Source organism: Nicotiana attenuata, chromosome 1, assembly GCF_001879085.1.
Source record: "Nicotiana attenuata strain UT chromosome 1, NIATTr2, whole genome shotgun sequence".
Taxonomy (NCBI): Eukaryota; Viridiplantae; Streptophyta; class Magnoliopsida; order Solanales; family Solanaceae; genus Nicotiana; species Nicotiana attenuata.
Genome location: NC_031989.1, coordinates 19,659,460 through 19,678,314, shown reverse-complemented (window position 1 = coordinate 19,678,314; position 18,855 = coordinate 19,659,460). Strand labels below are relative to the sequence as shown.

The 18,855-nt window shown below is 36.5% G+C and overlaps 1 protein-coding gene across 3 annotated transcripts; it reads left to right on the top strand.

Annotated features, from left to right (window-relative positions):
• On the top strand, window positions 6,052–17,604 carry LOC109211796 (CSC1-like protein At3g54510). 3 transcript variants are annotated; one of them, XM_019375466.1, is made up of 10 exons: window positions 6,054–6,488; window positions 7,618–7,758; window positions 8,966–9,029; window positions 9,456–9,668; window positions 10,385–10,576; window positions 12,990–13,288; window positions 13,929–14,091; window positions 14,464–14,742; window positions 15,789–16,022; window positions 17,172–17,604. In XM_019375466.1, exons 1-10 carry the CDS (start codon window positions 6,208–6,210, stop codon window positions 17,325–17,327), a joined length of 2,022 nt encoding a protein of 673 aa, XP_019231011.1. In that variant the 5' UTR covers window positions 6,054–6,207; the 3' UTR covers window positions 17,328–17,604. The 3 variants fall into 3 exon arrangements, with proteins under 3 accessions (XP_019231075.1, XP_019231011.1, XP_019230952.1); XM_019375407.1 differs by having other exon boundaries at window positions 6,055–6,488; window positions 13,929–14,208; XM_019375530.1 differs by lacking the exon at window positions 15,789–16,022 and having other exon boundaries at window positions 6,052–6,488; window positions 13,929–14,208.

Genomic DNA, 18,855 nt, shown 5'->3' with positions numbered 1-18,855 from the left:
AACGAGCATATCGTCTATATATACTTCCATAGTCTTTCCTATTTGTTTTTTCAACATCTTATTCACGAGCCGTTGAGAAGTGGCTCTAGCGTTTTTTAACCCGAAGGGCATCACATTGTAGCAATATGTACCAAAATTCATTATAAATGAAGTCATTTCTTGGTCTTCCGGGTTCATCTTGATTTGATTGTACCTAGAATAAGCATCGAGGAAACTCATTAACTCGTGCCCAGTCGTGGCATCAATCATTTGATCGATATTTGGCAGTGGGAACAAGTCTTTCGGGCACGCCTTATTAAGATCCTTATAATCTACGTACCTGCGAAATTTATTATTTTTCTTAGGAACTACTGCTACATTGGCTAGCCAATACGGATATCTTACCTCTCGGATTGAACCAATATTAAGTAAACAGGTTACCTCTTCTTTGACGAATTTATACCTTGCTTCATCAATAGGCCGCTTCTTTTGCCTTAACGGATGGCTATCTCCTTCGAGATTCCTGTCATATCCCCGTGCGATCATGCAAAATAATCGGCATTAATTTTAAGGAATTCAATAAAAGTAGACCTGAACTCCGGGTGCAGTCCTGTTCCCAAATAGAATTTCCATTCTAGGAATTCTTTGAACAATGCAACTTGCTCTAATTTTTCTGCTCCGGACTTCATCAAGTCCGTCTCTTCTGGTACTTAAAAATACCTTGGTACATGATATTGTTCCGACTCTTCTGTCCCCGGGCTAACTTCCTCCGGTTTGGGGGCAAGCGTCGATTCCAGTAATTGCTATGACGCACATTCCTTTTCTTTGCTACTGGAGACCGAAATTACAAAAAAAAATTCCCCGTGCGACCATGCAAAACAATCGGCATTAATTTTAAGGAATTCAATAAAAGCAGACCTTAACTCCGGGTGTAGTCCTGTTACCAAATAGAATTTCCATTCTAGGAATTCTTTGAACAACGCAACTTGCTCTAATTCTTCTGCTGCGGACTTCATCACGTCCGTCTCTTCTGGTACTTGAAAATACCTTGGTACCTGATATTGTTCCGACTCTTCAGTCCCCGAGCTAACTTCCTCTAGTTTGGGGGCAAGTGTCGGTTCCAGTAATTGCTATGCCGCACGTTCCTTATCTTTGCTACTGGAGACCGAAATTGCATTCATTACTCCCTCAGTGTTTGTAAGCAACAAAATTTCTCCCTGGTAGTCACGCTTGCGGGGTTGAATCCAGTATGGAGTTTCGTTGTCGGGTTAATGCTTCCGATGAGTTTAGCTTGCTCCAGTACTCTCCATTTTATGATATTAGCTAAACTTCCTGGATCCACTAAAACACGTTTAATTTTAAAGTCTAACACATTTAAAGAAATTACCAAGGCGTCATTACGGTAGCAGCAATTCGTCTGCATCTTCGTCTGTAAATGTGATATCTTCTTCCCGGAGCCTTTTACTATGAGTTATTGATACTTTTGTCTTCTTTGCTACCAAAAAGGTGAACCCATTAATCTCATTGCCTCCGAAGATCATGTTGATCGTTTGGCGTAGGGGTTCTTCTCCTGCTTTTAAGGATTCCGCGTCGCTCCTGTTCCACTAAAATTGTTTTTAGCTCGGTCACTCAAGAATTCTCTGAAGTGAGCATTCTTTAATTGTGTTGCCACTTCTTCCCAGAGGTGTCGGCCTTTCGGGCTTGTACCTTTCTGGCATCGGCATGAGCCTTGATGAAAGAATCTACGAGCATCTCAAAGGAATCTATGGAATGCTCGGGTAATAAAGCTCCCCTCGTGAGGGTCTCACCAAATTTCTTTAGCAGCACAGATTCAATTTAGCGAGGAGCCAAATCATTTCCTTTCACCGCTGTTGTGTAGGTAGTAATGTGCTCCTGCGGATCTGAAGTTCTGTCATACTTTGGCACTTCGGGCATTTTGAACCGCTTCGGGATTAACTCCGGGGCTGCGCTTGGTTTATACGGCAATTGGGTATACTTTTTTGAGTCTGGGCCACGGTCGTTAACTTCCTTCATGAACGGTAATAGTTTGTTCTTGAACAGGTCGTTCTCGTTGTTGAGACCGGATCCGCTTCCTCTAGCCCCGTAGGAACCAACTTCACCCTTAGGAGTATTGTTGTCGACTCTCTGCATTGTTTGGTTTGCAGGGACATCGGGAGGAAGAGGATCTCGTCTGTTTGCATCATTCGAAGCCCCTGACAGCGCCTGTTTCAACTCCGTCATAACCTTATCCTGCCGTGTGAGATGGCCTAGAATAATCGCATGTTGCTCTTGTAAGACCCTTACCGCATGGACGACATGCTCTTCATCAGCATCATCGGGAGTTGTTTCCCGAATATGTCGAGGATATTACCTGTCATGCACTGGTGAGGCATCATTCTCCTTGTTGTGGGTGTCACTAATTGAATCCTCGAAATGAGGTTGAACCCCTCGAATTTCAGGATTGTGAGTGTTGTTAACAGTATTGTCTACCTTTTTTTGTGATCTTTTCTAAGATAAAACAATCAAAGCTTCATCATACGGAGTTGTTTCCCGAACATGTCGAGGATATTACCTGTCACACACCGGCGTGACGTCATTCTCCTTGTTGTTGGTGTCACTGATTGAATCCTCGAAATAAGGTTGATCTCCTCGAATTTCAGGATTGTGAGTGTTGTTAACAGTAATGTCTGCCATTTTTTTGTGATCTTTTCTAAGACAAAAAAATAAAGCTTGTTAGTAAAAAAAGGCAAGGATCAACTCAATTACACGGCTGTCTAGGCCTCACGGTGGGCGCCAAACTGTTTACCCGTAAAACGATACAGTTGAATTTGTTCGTGATTTCTAGACAAGTGAATTATTTTGATCCAAAAAATAATAAAATAACTGATGAAATATAAAATACTTAGCCTTAAAATGTAGATGAAACGACAGAGCTGATGAGTCTGGGAGCAGGGTTTCTGGGCACAATGACGATGAGATCAAAAAAGCGAGAAAGCAAAATTTTATTAAAATTCTTTATAGAACGTAGTGTAAGTTAGCCAGAAAATTCTTGTCCTTTACAATGATAACTGAGCTCCCTATATATAGCTATGTCTAGGGAAGGAGATCCTAGGATCATGCCCTTTTTTAATGCCAATTATGAGGGCCATTGATGAAGATGTAACGGTAGACATAAATGCCAAATTCCTTGTAACGAGCCATCGTCCTTAATGCTGCTAAATATTATGTATTAAATGTTACCGGGCGCAAAGTATTTAATACTCCTTTTATGATCGTTATTCCTTCCGGTGACAGGCGAAATAGCTACGTACGGTGGCCATCCTCATGTTGGGTTCCACGTGTCCTTCCTTTAAGCGGCCACGTGTCATGTCGTATTTTTCCCTATACAACTACTCTAGTGACCTTTTTGTACAAAAATGTAAATTGATCTATTTATCTTTTTCCTTAAGTTTTTACATTTTGTTTTATATTTGAAATATCCAAAAGCCACCTCCGTAAAAGTTGGGTTTAGACTACTACAATCCGAAAAGTCACAACTATTATGAAAACGAACAACTAAAGAAACATTCCCCTTAATCATCAATTTTTCTTACAGTCAATGTTACTTAATACTAATTCTATTATTGTACTCATTATACGTTGCAAAATCACGACTAAAGCATTTCAGTCACTCAAGACTCAAGAGGATCATGAGCAACTTCTTCTTGTATTTTTTTTATATGATAGTCTGATCTATAATTATTCATTTGTCTTATACAATTCATATCTCTATTCTATTCGTGAAAGAAATATTCGATTGCCAAGCAAAATGGTCGCCCAGATAAACTCTATCTCAAGTACAAACCGAAACCCGTTGCACGTGAATTGCCCAAGTGCATATCATCAATATTGACATATATATCATGGTATTTTAGTTGCACAACATCCTCTTAGAATTTCTTTTTCCCTTTTGTCTTTGGACCTCTTTTGATAGATTTGAAGGACTAGATTTTCTGATCCAGATTATGTAAGGGGAAGAAGATAATATTCATCACACTCCTTGAGCCTTTAACCAATGGCAATCACTCACATGCATGTAGTATACATAGAAACGAGATACAAGAAAGGATCATATGAGATTTCACATCCCAAAAATCGATCATCTGCCGAAAAAATTATTCATGTAACTTGAGTTTAATTTAAATTTTTAATCTTATATTTTAGTCAGATGTATGTTACTTCTAATTCTTTTGATGCATGTTGGTTTTCTGTATAAATTTTTTTATATTTGGAAATGTAAAAGTTTGTTTTCTAATCCTATATATGACCGTACTTCAATTGTTTTGACCCATTGCAAAGACAAAGAAAAATGTTCTTTATAATTTGGTGGTCTGGTGACTCTGGTTACATTAGATCAGCCAAGCAACAAATAAATCAATGGTTCAAAATTAATTTGAGATAGAATTCGAAGATGGTGTACTCTAATAATGTGTAAAAATTTATTTTATATGGTGTTCTTACTTTTTGGTCTCTTTACGTGTAAAATTTGTTGCAGACAAAGCGTAATATTTTAAAAATATATTTCTTAATAAAAGTGTATCATCATTTTTGTAATTATCTGTTGTTTCGTGATTCCATCCAATTTCGTGGGTTTGACAGATAAATTATTGTCATTATAGCAAAGTATGCTCTTTATAATAGAGAAAAAACAATAAGAAACACATAGATAAGATACTGGATGTAGGGAGTATTCGACATGATGAATCAACGCAAAATAATTAGAAAATTTTGACGTCAACACTACACATAGTATTACCTCTTCATATACAACTCAAAGATAACCGGCACTTTGTTGTCATTTCGAATTCATTCTCTTTATATATTTAGATCTTTTCAAATATATTTGGACAATTATTTATTATATTGAAAGCTCTTCTCCTATTATTCTTTGCTGCGTGAGGGGTACAATGTCAGTGTCTTCATCAAAATTAAAGGGTCATATTGTTGTCCTTTATCATCTCAATCCGTATGTAGGGGGCTTTGAGACTTACAACTCATAAATAAAGTGGCTGCCATGGTAATTAAATACGAATCGATCTCTATTTTTGCTTTGTTCATGGAAAAGAAAGAAGAGAATTTGGGATAAAAATTATTTATTAGCGATGATTGTGGTGGGGTGAAAGAAAAATAGTGTATTATATAATTCAGTATACACGTGCAATGCAAGTGTCGAATAATTAATATAGATATACGTGCAAACAACTTATCCTAAGTAGGGGTGTTCATGGTTCGGTTTGGATCGGTTTTTCCTTAAAAAGAAACCAAACCGAGTAAGTCGGTTCTTTAAATATTGGAACCAAACCAAACCAATTAAATCGGTTTTTTATCGGTTCGTTTTTTGTCGGTTTTTGTCAATTTTTCGCTTTTTTCGGTTATTTATCGGGTTTTTTTTCTTAAATATGAGACATACACTACCAAACACATATTCCGCCGACTACATTTTCAACGTGACACTATCAAACCAATTGCTCTTTGAGAAATCTATCATTTACCAAAATATATTGATGATAATTGAATCAAATAGTGATGAATAGTTTAATTACTCAATTAAAACTTGATTATATTTAACAAAAAATAAATTCTTGTACTTAGCAAAAGAAAACTACCACTCAAACTAGAATGTAAAAGCAAAGAATTACAGTAGATTATTATAACAGCAAAAAACTAGACTCAAAATACAAATGACTAATATGTACCATAAAATTTTAGAAACCTTATATAAAAATATACATATATATAGGCATAAATAATAATTTAAATAGCTATTTCTATAGTCAGTTTGGTTCGGTTATTTTTTTATTTAAACCAAAATGAAATCAAATTTGATCGGTTTTTAAAATTTACAACCAAAATCAAACCAAACTTTAAAAATATCGATTTATTTGGTCGATTTGATTCGATTTTTCGGATTTTGTATGAACACCCCTAGACTCCTAAGACTAATTTTATTTTTAAAAAAAGCTTACGAGGTCTATTCACGGAAATAGTCACCAGTCACAAGCAGTTAAGCATGGGGTGTTTACGTCGATCTCTCAGCCTTTGCCACGTATTCATGGATGTGCCACCTTCCCCCCTTCTTTCTTCAACCCCACGCCCCTCAGCTATGCTTGCTTCTTCTGAGCGAAAATGAAGAGATCAGACAAATGAAAATGAAAATGAAAAGAAAATAATAAGAGAGAACAAATTAAAATGAAGGCAGAGAGTTTAGTGGTTTCAGCAGCCATTAACATAGGCTTAGCTATTTTGATTCTCTCTCTTTTCTCCATACTGAAAAAGCAGCCTTTCTACGCCCCCGTTTATTATGCTCGCCGCCTCTCACTTGGCCACCGTACCGACCACCAATCTTTTAGTTTCCGGCGGTTGCTTCCGGAGCTGAACTGGATTTCTCGTGCGGTTCGGGTTACAGAGGAGGAGATTCTCGACAACTGTGGCCTTGATGTCCTCGTCTTCGTTAGACTCCTCAAATTTGGGTCAGTCCTCCTGTTATTTAGTGAGAGCTATATGTGAATTGTTTTATTTGGAGTGTTATTCTAATTATTGTTTTACATTCTCATAGTTGATCCTTGATACCTTTTTATTTTTAGTTCTCATGTATGAAAAGGAGTGTACTATGGATAAACTTTCTCTGTTACACATATATATTTGGAGAGGACAAAAAATTAGAGAAACACTGGTGAATAGAGGTTTATTTATTGTTAATGAAGACCAGACAGACGTGGCAGCCTTGAAACTCTTTTCAACTCAATTTGTGTATCCTAGTTTAGTTGGGGTGGCTAGACTATTAGAGTACGATAGCAAAACTAAACCTGGAATTACAAACTAGTTGTGGTTGACTATATGAATCTTTTTACCACAATTTCACTCGCTCTATGCTAGCTAGACTTTACTGCACATACTATACTCTTAATTCTACTTATCCTAAAAACCTTACTCTTTTTTTGTGGACAATAATTTTATTAAGTCAAGTACCATGGAAGTACTGCCAATGTACATCAACAAAATACAAATATGCTCTTAACTCAGCATTAGCCTCATAGAGTGCTTCTTCATATTTCAAACTTTTGGCTGATACACCCTTGGTAGTTAAAGTGACGATATCATCTGCAAATGCATACACATTGGACTTTACCTTATATACTACTTCAACAATCTGCGCTGTTCTGCAACTTGATGCCTTACATTTTATGAGATGACTTCAACTTCATTATATTTAAGAGAAAATTGCAGTAAAAATGGCTTATAGCATGCGTATTAGATTGTTCTGGTATATGTTGATCTCTGGCTGATTACTGTCGGAGTTTTAACTTCATACAAAGATTTACCTTCACCAATATTTTCTCATGCATGAGAATTTTTCTAGGTATAAGCTTCTTTATAAAGTAAAGCTCCGTATGTCGAGATCTCACCTAAATGCAATGGTGTTTGTGCAAAGTATAGGATTGCAGATCTTGAGAAGTGAAAGAGTATAAATTTTTTCTGTGACATGTGAACATCTCTGGCTAAAGGCACATTTTCCTATCAATCCAAACTTATGCCTTCAATTATTATCAGTGGCATGCAAAGATTGAACTCACATTTCTACTTGAAACTGTTTCTCAGGATCAGATTCTTTGTTGTTTGTTCTATTGTTGGAGTTCTGGTACTTGTCCCACTAAATTATACTGGGAGTACTGTACCAAATACGAGCTCTCATTCCATGGATGCTTTCACAATATCTAATATCAGCAGTGGCTCTGACAGGTAATGTTCCCAATGCTACTTGTATACTTCTGCAGCTTCATGCAGATAACATATCTCATCTATGCTTTAGCTCGTGTTATCTACAACCTGGTTTATCAGTCCTACGACAGGTTCATAAGTCAGCACAAAATTTCTATGTGTTGAACGCTAATTTTAATACAATTGCAGAGTCCATCATTTCTTGTAACAAAATCTGTACAGCTGTTTTCTATAATTGTTAAGATTCTGGACATGATCATTAAATGTTCAGATATGCGTTTGAAGAGTTAAGTTTGTATTCTGAAAAGTTTTAGAGTTGAATTAATGCAAGAAAGGGAAGCAGTAAGTTTGGTTCAACTGAGGGAGATAGTTCCGTATTCTCTTGGCTCAAAGACTTCAGACAAGATCCTTAAGGAGCTACAGGTTTAAAATAGGCGGGCATGTTCAGTACTTACTCTTAAAACACCCCTTTTTCGACTCTTAACTTAAAAGGTACCTCTCATGAGATGTTTGAATATCCAACAATGTGAAAACAAGTTCATATTGGTCGATGGGGACTGATACAAGTTTTTAAGTTTGTGAGAGCGACTTACGAGAGAACCTGGAGAAAGAAATGCAGCATACGCAAGCTATTAAAGAACCAAGTTTCTTTAAATGGTTTAAGGCAGGAATCACAAATTAAGTTTTGTTTTCAGTCAGCTTGGAGAAGCACTTGACCATCTAGCTAAGGAGTTGAGACTTATTTTTGAGGTAGAAGTAACCCATGTTTGCTTCTCTTTGCTTCTTAAACAAATTTGGGGCTCGTAACCCATGTTTGTAGAAGTTCCTCATGTTCTTTGCTGCATCCCTGGAATAAGGAGTGTTGCCAATGAAAAGGGTTTCTAGAAGACGTGGAATGTTAATGTTTGATATTCATTGTGATGGAGAAATAGAAGTCAAATGAAAGGAGGAATTGTTAATTAATTTTCTTGAAATCCAGCCTGTAGGTGTGATAACATACCTAGTAGGAACTGAGATGTTAAATTTTCGTATATTTTTTATCATTTTTAATTTAACAGAGTTCTTAAATTATCTTTTTCTGGTATTTAGCCATTCGGATACCATCAAGTTTTGTAGCCAATAACCATCTTCATTCTTGTCTTTTAGTTGTATGTTGTCTGTTATATGCGTGGATTGTTAAGTTCTTACAAAATGGACTCATTTTTTGCATTTATTCTGTCATTCACAGGCTTTGGGTGCATTTTTCTTTCTTGTGCTTTGTCTCGTGTTATGGAATGTACCTACTTTACCAGGTAATGGCTAGCTAGTACTCTTAAATTCATGCTTTAATAATTTTGGACTGTTATTGCTTGTTAATAATGTTGACAAGTTGTTAAGTTCGGAAAAGTTTTCCGTCTTTAATGGCAGTTTGCTTCGTAGATGTATTGGTTTCATAATTCTTTTTTTTTTGGCAGTAAATGCTAATATCTGGGTTAGTTTTCTAATTTCTTTATAAACAGTTTTTCAGATCATATATAAAAAGAAGCTTCTAGTTGGCGATCTCTCAGACTTGGAATTGTTTATGTCTGCGAATTGGTGAAAAAATGTTTTGGGGAAAAAAGAAGTTATTGGTCATGAAATACAACTGTTTATACTTCATATTTTTAATATTTTTTTCTGGTGTTGCATGTAATGCATGAAGTTGTATGACATGAAATTTTTTTCCATGGCCTCTTCAGGAGTACAATGACCTTCTTTTCAAAAGGGTTCAGCAGCTATGTAATAGAAGGAGTGAACCTGATCAATTCACCATTCTGGTTCGAGAAATTCCACTTTGCAATGAGCACAAGACTCGTGGATGCAGCGTAGACCACTTCTTTTCCAAATATCATCCATATTCATACGAGTCTTTTCAAATTTTATATGATGGGAAACATCTGGATAAGCTACTAGTAAGAACAAATTTACACTTGGTGCATTCAAGTTATTTCCATTAGCTAGTTTTCTATTAGTTCCTTAAGAATTAAGTTTCAGCAGAAGTACTGCCTTTATCTCGAACTAGTTGTAGTTTATTTATCATTTATCTAGATAATATCCACCAATCAAAAATGAGGACTCTATTGTTATTTTCCAGCTTTACTGGTCCAATATAACTGAAAAGTCATTCCCTTTTCACTCTTCAAATAATTGACACGTCTCTGTAATGCAAGAATACAAAGTAGAGTACGGGGGCTCCTTGTTTGATGTTCCTTTCCAGCTCTATGAATTAGTCCGCGTTATTTGTGTCTTAATGATTCTCTCAAGTCAAGTCACAACAATAAATTTGAAAGGCAGGCATTAATTTGCTATACAACTGTATGACTGATAAATTTTAAAATGCAACTCATAATTGTAAGTTATACCCTTGGAAAGAAATGTGCGACTCATAGTAGTATCGCACTCCAGATATACCAGCCTGCTTCAGTGATTAGCAAAAAGAAATAGTACTACATAGATTTATGCTATTCCTTGAAGATAAGGGGTAAGGATAGAGAATAAAAGAAGGTACTCTGCATTGATGTTGATCTGTTGAAAATCATATGTGTTTCTATTAGAATTTCTTTCCCTGTGATTCAGCTTTTATACATTTTACCCTCATAATGATACTGACAGATGGTATGGATCCTAGTGCCAGGCAAAGTCTCTCACCAAAAAGATTGAGGACCTGAGGCATCTTTCTTCTACTAAGAAATATAGTAGAAACTCATCTGCATCTGATGCATGGAAATATGATGCTAAAATAGAGCAGCTGGAAGACATGCTTCAAACCCTTGGTCGTGAAATAAGGCGTATACAGTGCAGAATGACGATTGAGCAGAAGGTTAGTGTTCACAGCAAAAGTTTGTGATGGTAATGACAGTACTGGAGTTCAGCAAGTTTTGCTAGCATTGTTTTATTTTTTCCCTTTCAGATATACTTGCTCCAGTTCCCTGCAGCTTTTGTGTTCAGTCTGTGTGGTGCCTACTCTCTTAATATGTCAAAGAAGTCCAGCCTAGCACAGTAATCACTTAGCTCTCATCGTTAGTTTATAAAATGGGGTAATAGGTTAAGTCTGCTAAATTCCTATGACCGAGTCTTTCTGGCCCCTGTGAACATCTTTTCTTAATGTATTAAAGAGGGCCTCTCTAACCGGTGAAAAGTGGTGGATGTCCACTAACGGCCATTCCTGGCTCAGCTCCGATAACGCAATTCCGGAAGGAGTCGGTAGTTGGCAGACTAAGATTCAGTTTCAAGTCCCAAGGGATTCAATTCAAACACTCATAGATTCTATGCCCGCCTCCGCTCTGATGTTCCAACCCTGAAGTCACTTCCTTTCCTTTAGAGTTGAGTTCAAAGTTACAGCCTTTAGTAGATAAGCCGGAGTTAACTCATGATAACTCTTAGCCCTGACTTCCGATGAATGAGAAGTCTAGTTAGGCAGTGGAAACCCTGGGAAGTCAGGAAGTTCAAGATCAGATATATCTAAAAGAGAACTGTGTTAAATTGTGTAATCCATAGAAGATAAGGAAAATTCTAGAGTGAACTTTGCATTCATTATCGATCATGATAATGATGATGGAAAGGGGCAGAAGGGAATGGGACCTGATAGATAAAGTATGGTCTCTATCCGGAGCTTGTGCTGCCCGGTCACAAGCTAAGAGTATTATATTTGCTGGTAACTCCTGCTATTGCTTTCATCAGCAATTGATATCAATGATCATATGGCAGTCTAAAAATGCTATCTCGATTTTATTCAAGACCACCTGAAGTAATTGTGTAGTTTCTCAGGTTTGTCTCATATTGCTGTGTGCCACACTCATTTACAAGAGGAACTCTGGGATTAAGATATTTTCAAGGAAGCTTGAAATTATTAACTGCATTTAGTGTCAAATCACACACCTTCTACATTTTAATTTCTAACTCGTGTGTTTCGTCACTAGAGTTTCATAATTGAGTTCGTTGATCTGATGTCCTGCGGAGCAAGAAGTGTCGCTTAAATACAAAGGCCCAGAGGCACTAAAAATTGTTAATGCAAACGCAATTTAAACTAAAGCAAATATAAGGCCGGGAGGGCTATCTTTCTGATGTTCAGTTGCTAAACTTCGTACTTTTTAGAATGTCGATATTTTGCTCATTGAGAGCTACATTGTGGGGCTTTGCTCTTGTTGCATTCCCTGCCAGTCAGTTACTGGTCACATCTACTTATCATTTTTGCTTCTCCGTATTTCATCTTTGTCAATTGAGTAAGGTCATTCTTGCAATTGGTGTGTTCATTAGGATTTGGATTTCTATTTAGTGCAACATAGGCTTCTGCCAAGAAATTTGCTGAACTTTTTGAAAGGAATTCTAGACTAGTTATTCTGTTTCCGGAAGTACCGCGAACATCTTCTATTCGGTATTTCTTCTTTGACTCTGGTAAATAAAAGTTATCTTTTGTTTGAGTGGTTTGCTCATTCTATATCAACTTCTATGGTGATTGAAGATGATATAAAGAAATGGGTAAACCTTTAAATCATTGAAGGAAACTTGTTTCAAGATATCGACAATCTCTCGGAATCAATACAGCCTTAGCTAATATAGAACACAATAGAGGATCTATATAGTAGTAGTAACTTTTTGGTTATGAATTAGTTGTTATTACATTTACATTTAGGTCTGATATACCCTGAGAAGTCTTTTTGTTATTCTGGTTAGAACTTCTCTTTTTTTAAGATTAGAACTTGTATATATCTAGGCATAGGTGTGCGATTTGGAGAACTCTTATATTGCTTTACAGAACAAATTACCTTGTTGGAATGAAATGGGTTTGAATAGAACGGGATGTATAAAGATGACTTATGTTCGATCCAACTAGTTTGAGATTGGGGTTAGATTGATTGGTTGATATCAAAAATATATTTTGCTTGTTCAGGAAATTATCTCTTATTGCTTGCTACTTGTGAAGATGGGCCTGGAAATGTTAGCAAGGCTTCAGTCTTTCAGTTGCAATTTTGACCTCATATGAGTTAGCCACCATGATATCCTGACATATTGAGGTATATGTCTAGGTCATTTGGTGAATTTTCCATCTAAATAGGAGTGAGGAAAATATTATCTGTTGTCATCCATTTGCATGCTATTGAGATTGTGGTTGGAGATCTAACAAAGTTCATGAGGATTTGTCTGTTATCTTATAACTGGTCATGGAATGATTCTGTAATGATCTTTTAACAGTTGAACAATTTGTTTAACTTGGCCATACTTTTATTTCTTAGGAATTGCCTGTGGCTTTTGTTACATTTAGTTCACGATGGGGCGCTGTTCTAGCTGCCCAATCTCAACAGCACACAAATCCACTCCTCTGGATCACTGAAGTGGCTCCAGAACCGAGAGATGTGATCTGGCAAAATTTGGCAGTTCAATATCGTCGTTTGCCACTGTACAGGATAGTGATAATTGTTGCAGCATCACTTCTTACCATCTTCTTCGTGATACCAGTGACAGCTGTTCAGGGAATTGCCAAATATGATCGACTGAAGAAATGGTTTCCTCCTGCCATGGCTGTGGACTTAATGTACAGGCTTCATCTCTTTATTATTTCTGCCTTTTGACATCTCAAAATAAAATGTTTCATGCTGTAGTATATCATACTCCCCAGTACGGTGAGTATTCGAAGTACTCCTCGTGTCACAAAAAGAATGGTGGGGATGAGAATACGAGGTTCAACCTTCTGATTTTTAGTGTGAATTTGGCATCAACTTCTTATTAATTTTGAGGGAGAATTTGCAAATTTAAAAACTACATAAAAAGTACTATAAATCTAACTTTTATTATTAAGAATATTTCAAAATGTTACTGTTTGATTTTCCAAACAGTAATTACACCATTCTTTTGGGACGAGAGAGTAACTCGATTCACATTGAAGTTCTTCTGTACATTGGCTGAGGATCAGAAGACGCAATGATGCAGTCCTGGACAAGATTGTCTTTGCTCTTAGGTTGCTCATTCTTTATTGTTTATCTTCTCCTCTTTCTTTTCAAATTAGATATATTATTGTTTCTTTCCCCCTTTTGGTTTTTATCTCTTCTCTTTGTGGGGAGGGGTTTGAGGTGGAGTAGGGGTAGTTACTGAATCCTCCTATTTACAGTTGTTTTTTGGTTGAAAAATGGTGTAGTAGGTTGCTGATCTTCAATCTTTTCCAAATATTGTGGCAGACCGAAGTTGAGGTCCATCATCACAGGATATCTTCCTAGTGCCATTCTTAATGGTTGCATATACATTGTTCCATTTGCCATGATCGGACTGGCAAGATTAGCTGGTTATATCTCGCGGAGTAAGAAGGATATAAATGCATGCAACATGGTGTTCTACTTCCTGGTAGGGAATGTATTCTTTTTAAGCTTGTTGTCAGGATCTTTACTAGATCAAATTGGCGAATCTTTCTTTCATCCCAAGGATATTCCCAACCGTCTTGCTAGTGCTGTCTCTGCTCAGGTGCAAAACATGTTAGCTTTGCTCTTTTCATTTAATATGTATTTTGCTCCTGTGTTAGGATACTTAATATTTGATTAGAAAAGAGGGATTGGTGCATGCACGTTTTCAGATAGTTGCTAACATTCAGCTGGAGCCTTTGATGTTTACATCACTTGTCTGATAAAGAACTGATAGGGCCTATCACAGTCAATATATTCTACTTGACATGTAGATGATTAATCTTTGCATTTGCATATTTCCTTTTTGTTCTTTCAGGCAGATTTTTTCGTGACGTACATCTTGACAAATGGGCTGGCAGGATTCTCTTTAGAGATACTTCAGCCAGGATTACTCCTATGGGATACTCTAAAATCTTACACGTGGGACCATGGAAAGAAGAAACATCCTTATGTTTATTCACTACCTTATTATAGAATTATCCCTTTTGTTGCGCTGTGTATGCTGATTGGGATTGTTTATGCGGTGGTCTCTCCTTTGCTTCTTCCGTTTCTGGTAGGCTACTTCCTGCTTGGATATGTGGTGTTCATCAACCAGGTGAAGTTTCTCTACATGTAATATTTGTGTGTTAAGAACAATCTGCTTATAAGCTTGACCCACATCACTTTGCACCTGTGTAATCATAGTTCGTCCTGTCTTAGCTTTGAGTAGTAATTTCCTTAATTGGTCAAAAATTGCCTTAACCCAAAAGGAGGAGAAAAGGAATAAGAAAAGTAACCATCCAACAACGTACTTTATAGCTTTGAGTAGTAATTTCCTTAATTGGTCAAAAATTGCCTTAACCCAAAAAGGAAGAAGAAAAGTAATCATCCAACAACGAACTTTATATACTTGTTATCAAAAATATTATGAGCTTATATACCATTTTCCTCTGTCCAATGTCATCTCTTGATTTTTAATTTTGAACATTCCGGTCTGTCCGGATAATATGCCGTTGTACAGCTGTTGGTGAATTCACAGAGATGCAAATCTACAATCATTTGAAATAATATTTTAGATTAATGAAGTTTTAAGCGCTCGTATGTACTTTTGCCTCGGATTTTTGGGAGATCATTCTGCTTTAGCTGCTATAGTACATCTGCAGCACTGATACGTATAAAATTACGAAGCAGCTCAACCTTTTGTTGTTTTGGGGATTTACTTTTGAAAGTTCTTTTTTCATTTTTTTTTATAAATAGACTACTTTTGATAAGCCATTTTTGGTTTCTTTTGAAACTCTTCGAAATAATTTTATTTTTCCTTTTTCTTATTGATGCTATTATAGCCCTTGATATTCGCTGTTTGGTTCTCTCATTCTTTTTCATTTCGAGAAATGGCTATAGTTCTTATCCTAAAGTGACTAGTTTTCTTCTGTTAAGGGGATTGCAGCAAGTTTCACTCCGTAGTTTAATATAAGCTGTTATTACATTCATCTTCTTTTGCACCCCTTAAACTACATTATTATCATCAGGGTTAAGTATCCTGTTGATAATAAAATATATTATTGATACACTTTATTTGGTGCTTCTTTATTGAAGGCGAGCTCAATTTTTTTAGAATAAATATGGAGGAATATGAGTTGTGTGATGTTTTTTGCAATGCAGATTGAAAATGTGTATATAACTACATACGAGACATGTGGTCGATATTGGCCATACATTCATCACTACATTATAGTTGCAATCATACTTATGCAAGTCACAACGATTGGTCTTTTTGGACTGAAAGCAAAGCCTTCAGCTTCCTTCTCCGTTATCCCTCTCTTGGTCGTCACTATTCTCTTTAACGAGTATTGCAAGATTCGATTTCTTCCAACTTTCAACCAAGTCTCAGTTCAGGTAACTACTCTGTTCATTGATACCTTCCAGACCTTCCCCATCCCCTCATCCCCCTCCCAAAGTAGAACTCCAGCGAAGCAGTGCAAAGTCGCATAAAGAACACACCGCAAGGTACATTCGTTTGAATTTATGGGTCAGCGGTGACCTATACGTTCTAGCATCTTATGTCATCTCTCTCTCTCTCTCACTTGGAATTTGTGGAAAGGTTGTATAGTTAAGGATGTGGATCACGACCAAAAAAATGATTTTTCTAACGCCCGAGGTTCTCTTTTTATTTGCTGAGATTTTTCAGCCCTTTTCCTTGGAATAAATAAGAGCTCTTTTAAGTGGTCGAATCGTACAAACCCCTGGATCAATGTGAATGATTTTTATTTTTCAAAGTTTCTACATATTCCTTCGAGCTTTATTCTTCTAATAAATCATATAATCGTCAAAAGAAGGTAAAATACATAGAAAGATGATGTCTGAAGAAAACATGTTCCATTGAATCGATCTGCCCGAAAGCCTTGAGGGCTTCCTTTTTGAAAAGAAAAGATTTGTTATTTGAAGTAGAAATGTCCCTTGACCCTCGAAATTGAGCCAAGTATGTCTGACTGTTTAGGAGGACTAGGTGTTCCTCGAAGTGCTAACACAGAGCTAGGCTCAAATCTCCAGCATTTTCCTCTTTTGCCATTATTTATTTTGGAACAAGTTGGATTGTATAGATTAAGCGAAAAATTGCATAACGAGGTAAGATCAATTGGGGCAAACACTAGGGGTGTGTGTAAATGATAATCTGTCCTATTAATATTGCATGATAAGCTTAACTAGGAATGGAAAAGGATAATCTTATCTAAAAGGAGATGCACTCATATTCATCTAAGGCTAAGCTGTTTCGCTTATCACAATTTTAATGTTGGATGTCACTCTGGTGAATGTGACTAGGAGTCGCTTGGATATAGACTGACTCGATGTTATTGCTCTTCGTATGCTTATAATTGCCAAGGCCTTGTACAAAGTCTTATGCACTCCATCAACTAGCAAAATTTAACCGGCACTTTAGGCGCTAGAATTGTTGGTCCAAAAGGCAACTCTTGCTTTGTTTCTGGGAAAAGTTATGTCTTGTGAGTTTATTTGATTTTCAACTGATGTTATGGTATTTGTCATCAGGATGCAAAGAAAAATGATGAACTTGACAAGAAGGATGGGTTGATGGAGGAAAATGTCCGGAAGGCTCTAGATGCTTATTCTCCTCCATGTTTGCGGCCCTTGGACCTCGGGATGGAAGGAACAAGCTCTACGAAGCCATTTCTATCTCCTGCATAGAACATGTTCTCTTCTCTCTTTTCCTTCTTGGTTATCACATGCGTATATCTGCCATTCTGTTAGTGTGTATGTGTTTCAACTTCACATCGTCAGATTATACCACGAGAAGAAAGTTGACGAAAATTATGTATTGTTCACTGCCCAAAGTCGTACCAATTTATATGGTGCCATTTTGTTTTATTGACAAGGCTCATCATTGCTAAGGTCATTTTGAAATTATCTGTTGGGTCTGAGTAATCGTACGCAGGAAAACAGCCTCAAGAAATAAATGTCATTATATTCATGTGTGTTCTAGTTGTAACCAAAACTAGAATATAGGATATCATTGGTAAGGGGTAACGTAATTTTCGAGAAAAAAATTTCTTTATGAAGTTATCTTTGTATTTGGTTATCATTTTTCGTAAAGTTCTTAATGGGGGGAGATAAAGCCTCTAAACCCCCTCTGTTTTTCGGAAGAGGAAAAAACCTCGAATTCATTTGATGTTTACATCAAATGGACGACATTGGTATTGGAATTTCAGCTCTTACTTACATTACAGAGACGTGAAAGATGCTTTCAGTTCTTATTGTTACTTTTTGTTTAGTTTAATTGAACATTTAGATCGATGTTACACACAAATGTTACCTTCTCAAAAAAAACATTTAGATCGATGAATCAATAAGCTACGTGTCGATCCATTTCGCCCCACTCCAGTATATCTGAACTCAGTTCCGATTATTTTTCATCGTCTTACACACTTCTATATCGATATCTTGGTTTTGGTTTAGCTAGGTGGCATTGGTTATACAGATCAATTTGCTTCTATTGCGTTATTAACTGCATTTGTTCTAAGTCTATTTTTTTGGATCTTCCCTCTTTGTGATGTTATGCCTGCGGAAATACATCTCTCGCTTGAGCGTTCGGGTTGTAGGCAAGACTGGTGGAGTTAAAAAAGAAAGTTATTTTTCGGAATTGTAATTGAAAAATAGTTGATTCAAAAATCATTGAAAAATAGTCATTCTTTGACACCTTCAATCATCAAATTGCCAATGTAATCGCGTATTTAGAAGCCTACAGATTGTCATGGTTGGCACGTTCCTTTTCTCTGTGTTCCAATTATCGCTACCGTGTAACATTATTGGTCTTAATAGTGATTTTCTATGACTTGCAGTCGTCTAACATCTCATAGCATTTCTTCATTTCATATTTACCATATCATTTTCCTATAAACTAAGCGTAGATATCTGCACTATATGTGACTTGCATACCAAAATTCTTCTCACAACTGTTAATCTAAAGTAAGATTGTTTTTTTCAAGTTTCTTATAGGGTTTCTTTCTAGTTTTAACATTAGGTTGATTCGTCGATTAATATAATATTACTTGAAATTAGCATGAAATATGAAATCGAATCACATATACTATAGGTCAGCACATCTATAACGCATACGAATACAAACTTGCGGCGGATCCTTGAGATAAACGCATGATTAATGGGTGTTACTTTGTGCCTTAAACTTGTGATATCTCAATCATGTATAAGAAGTTAT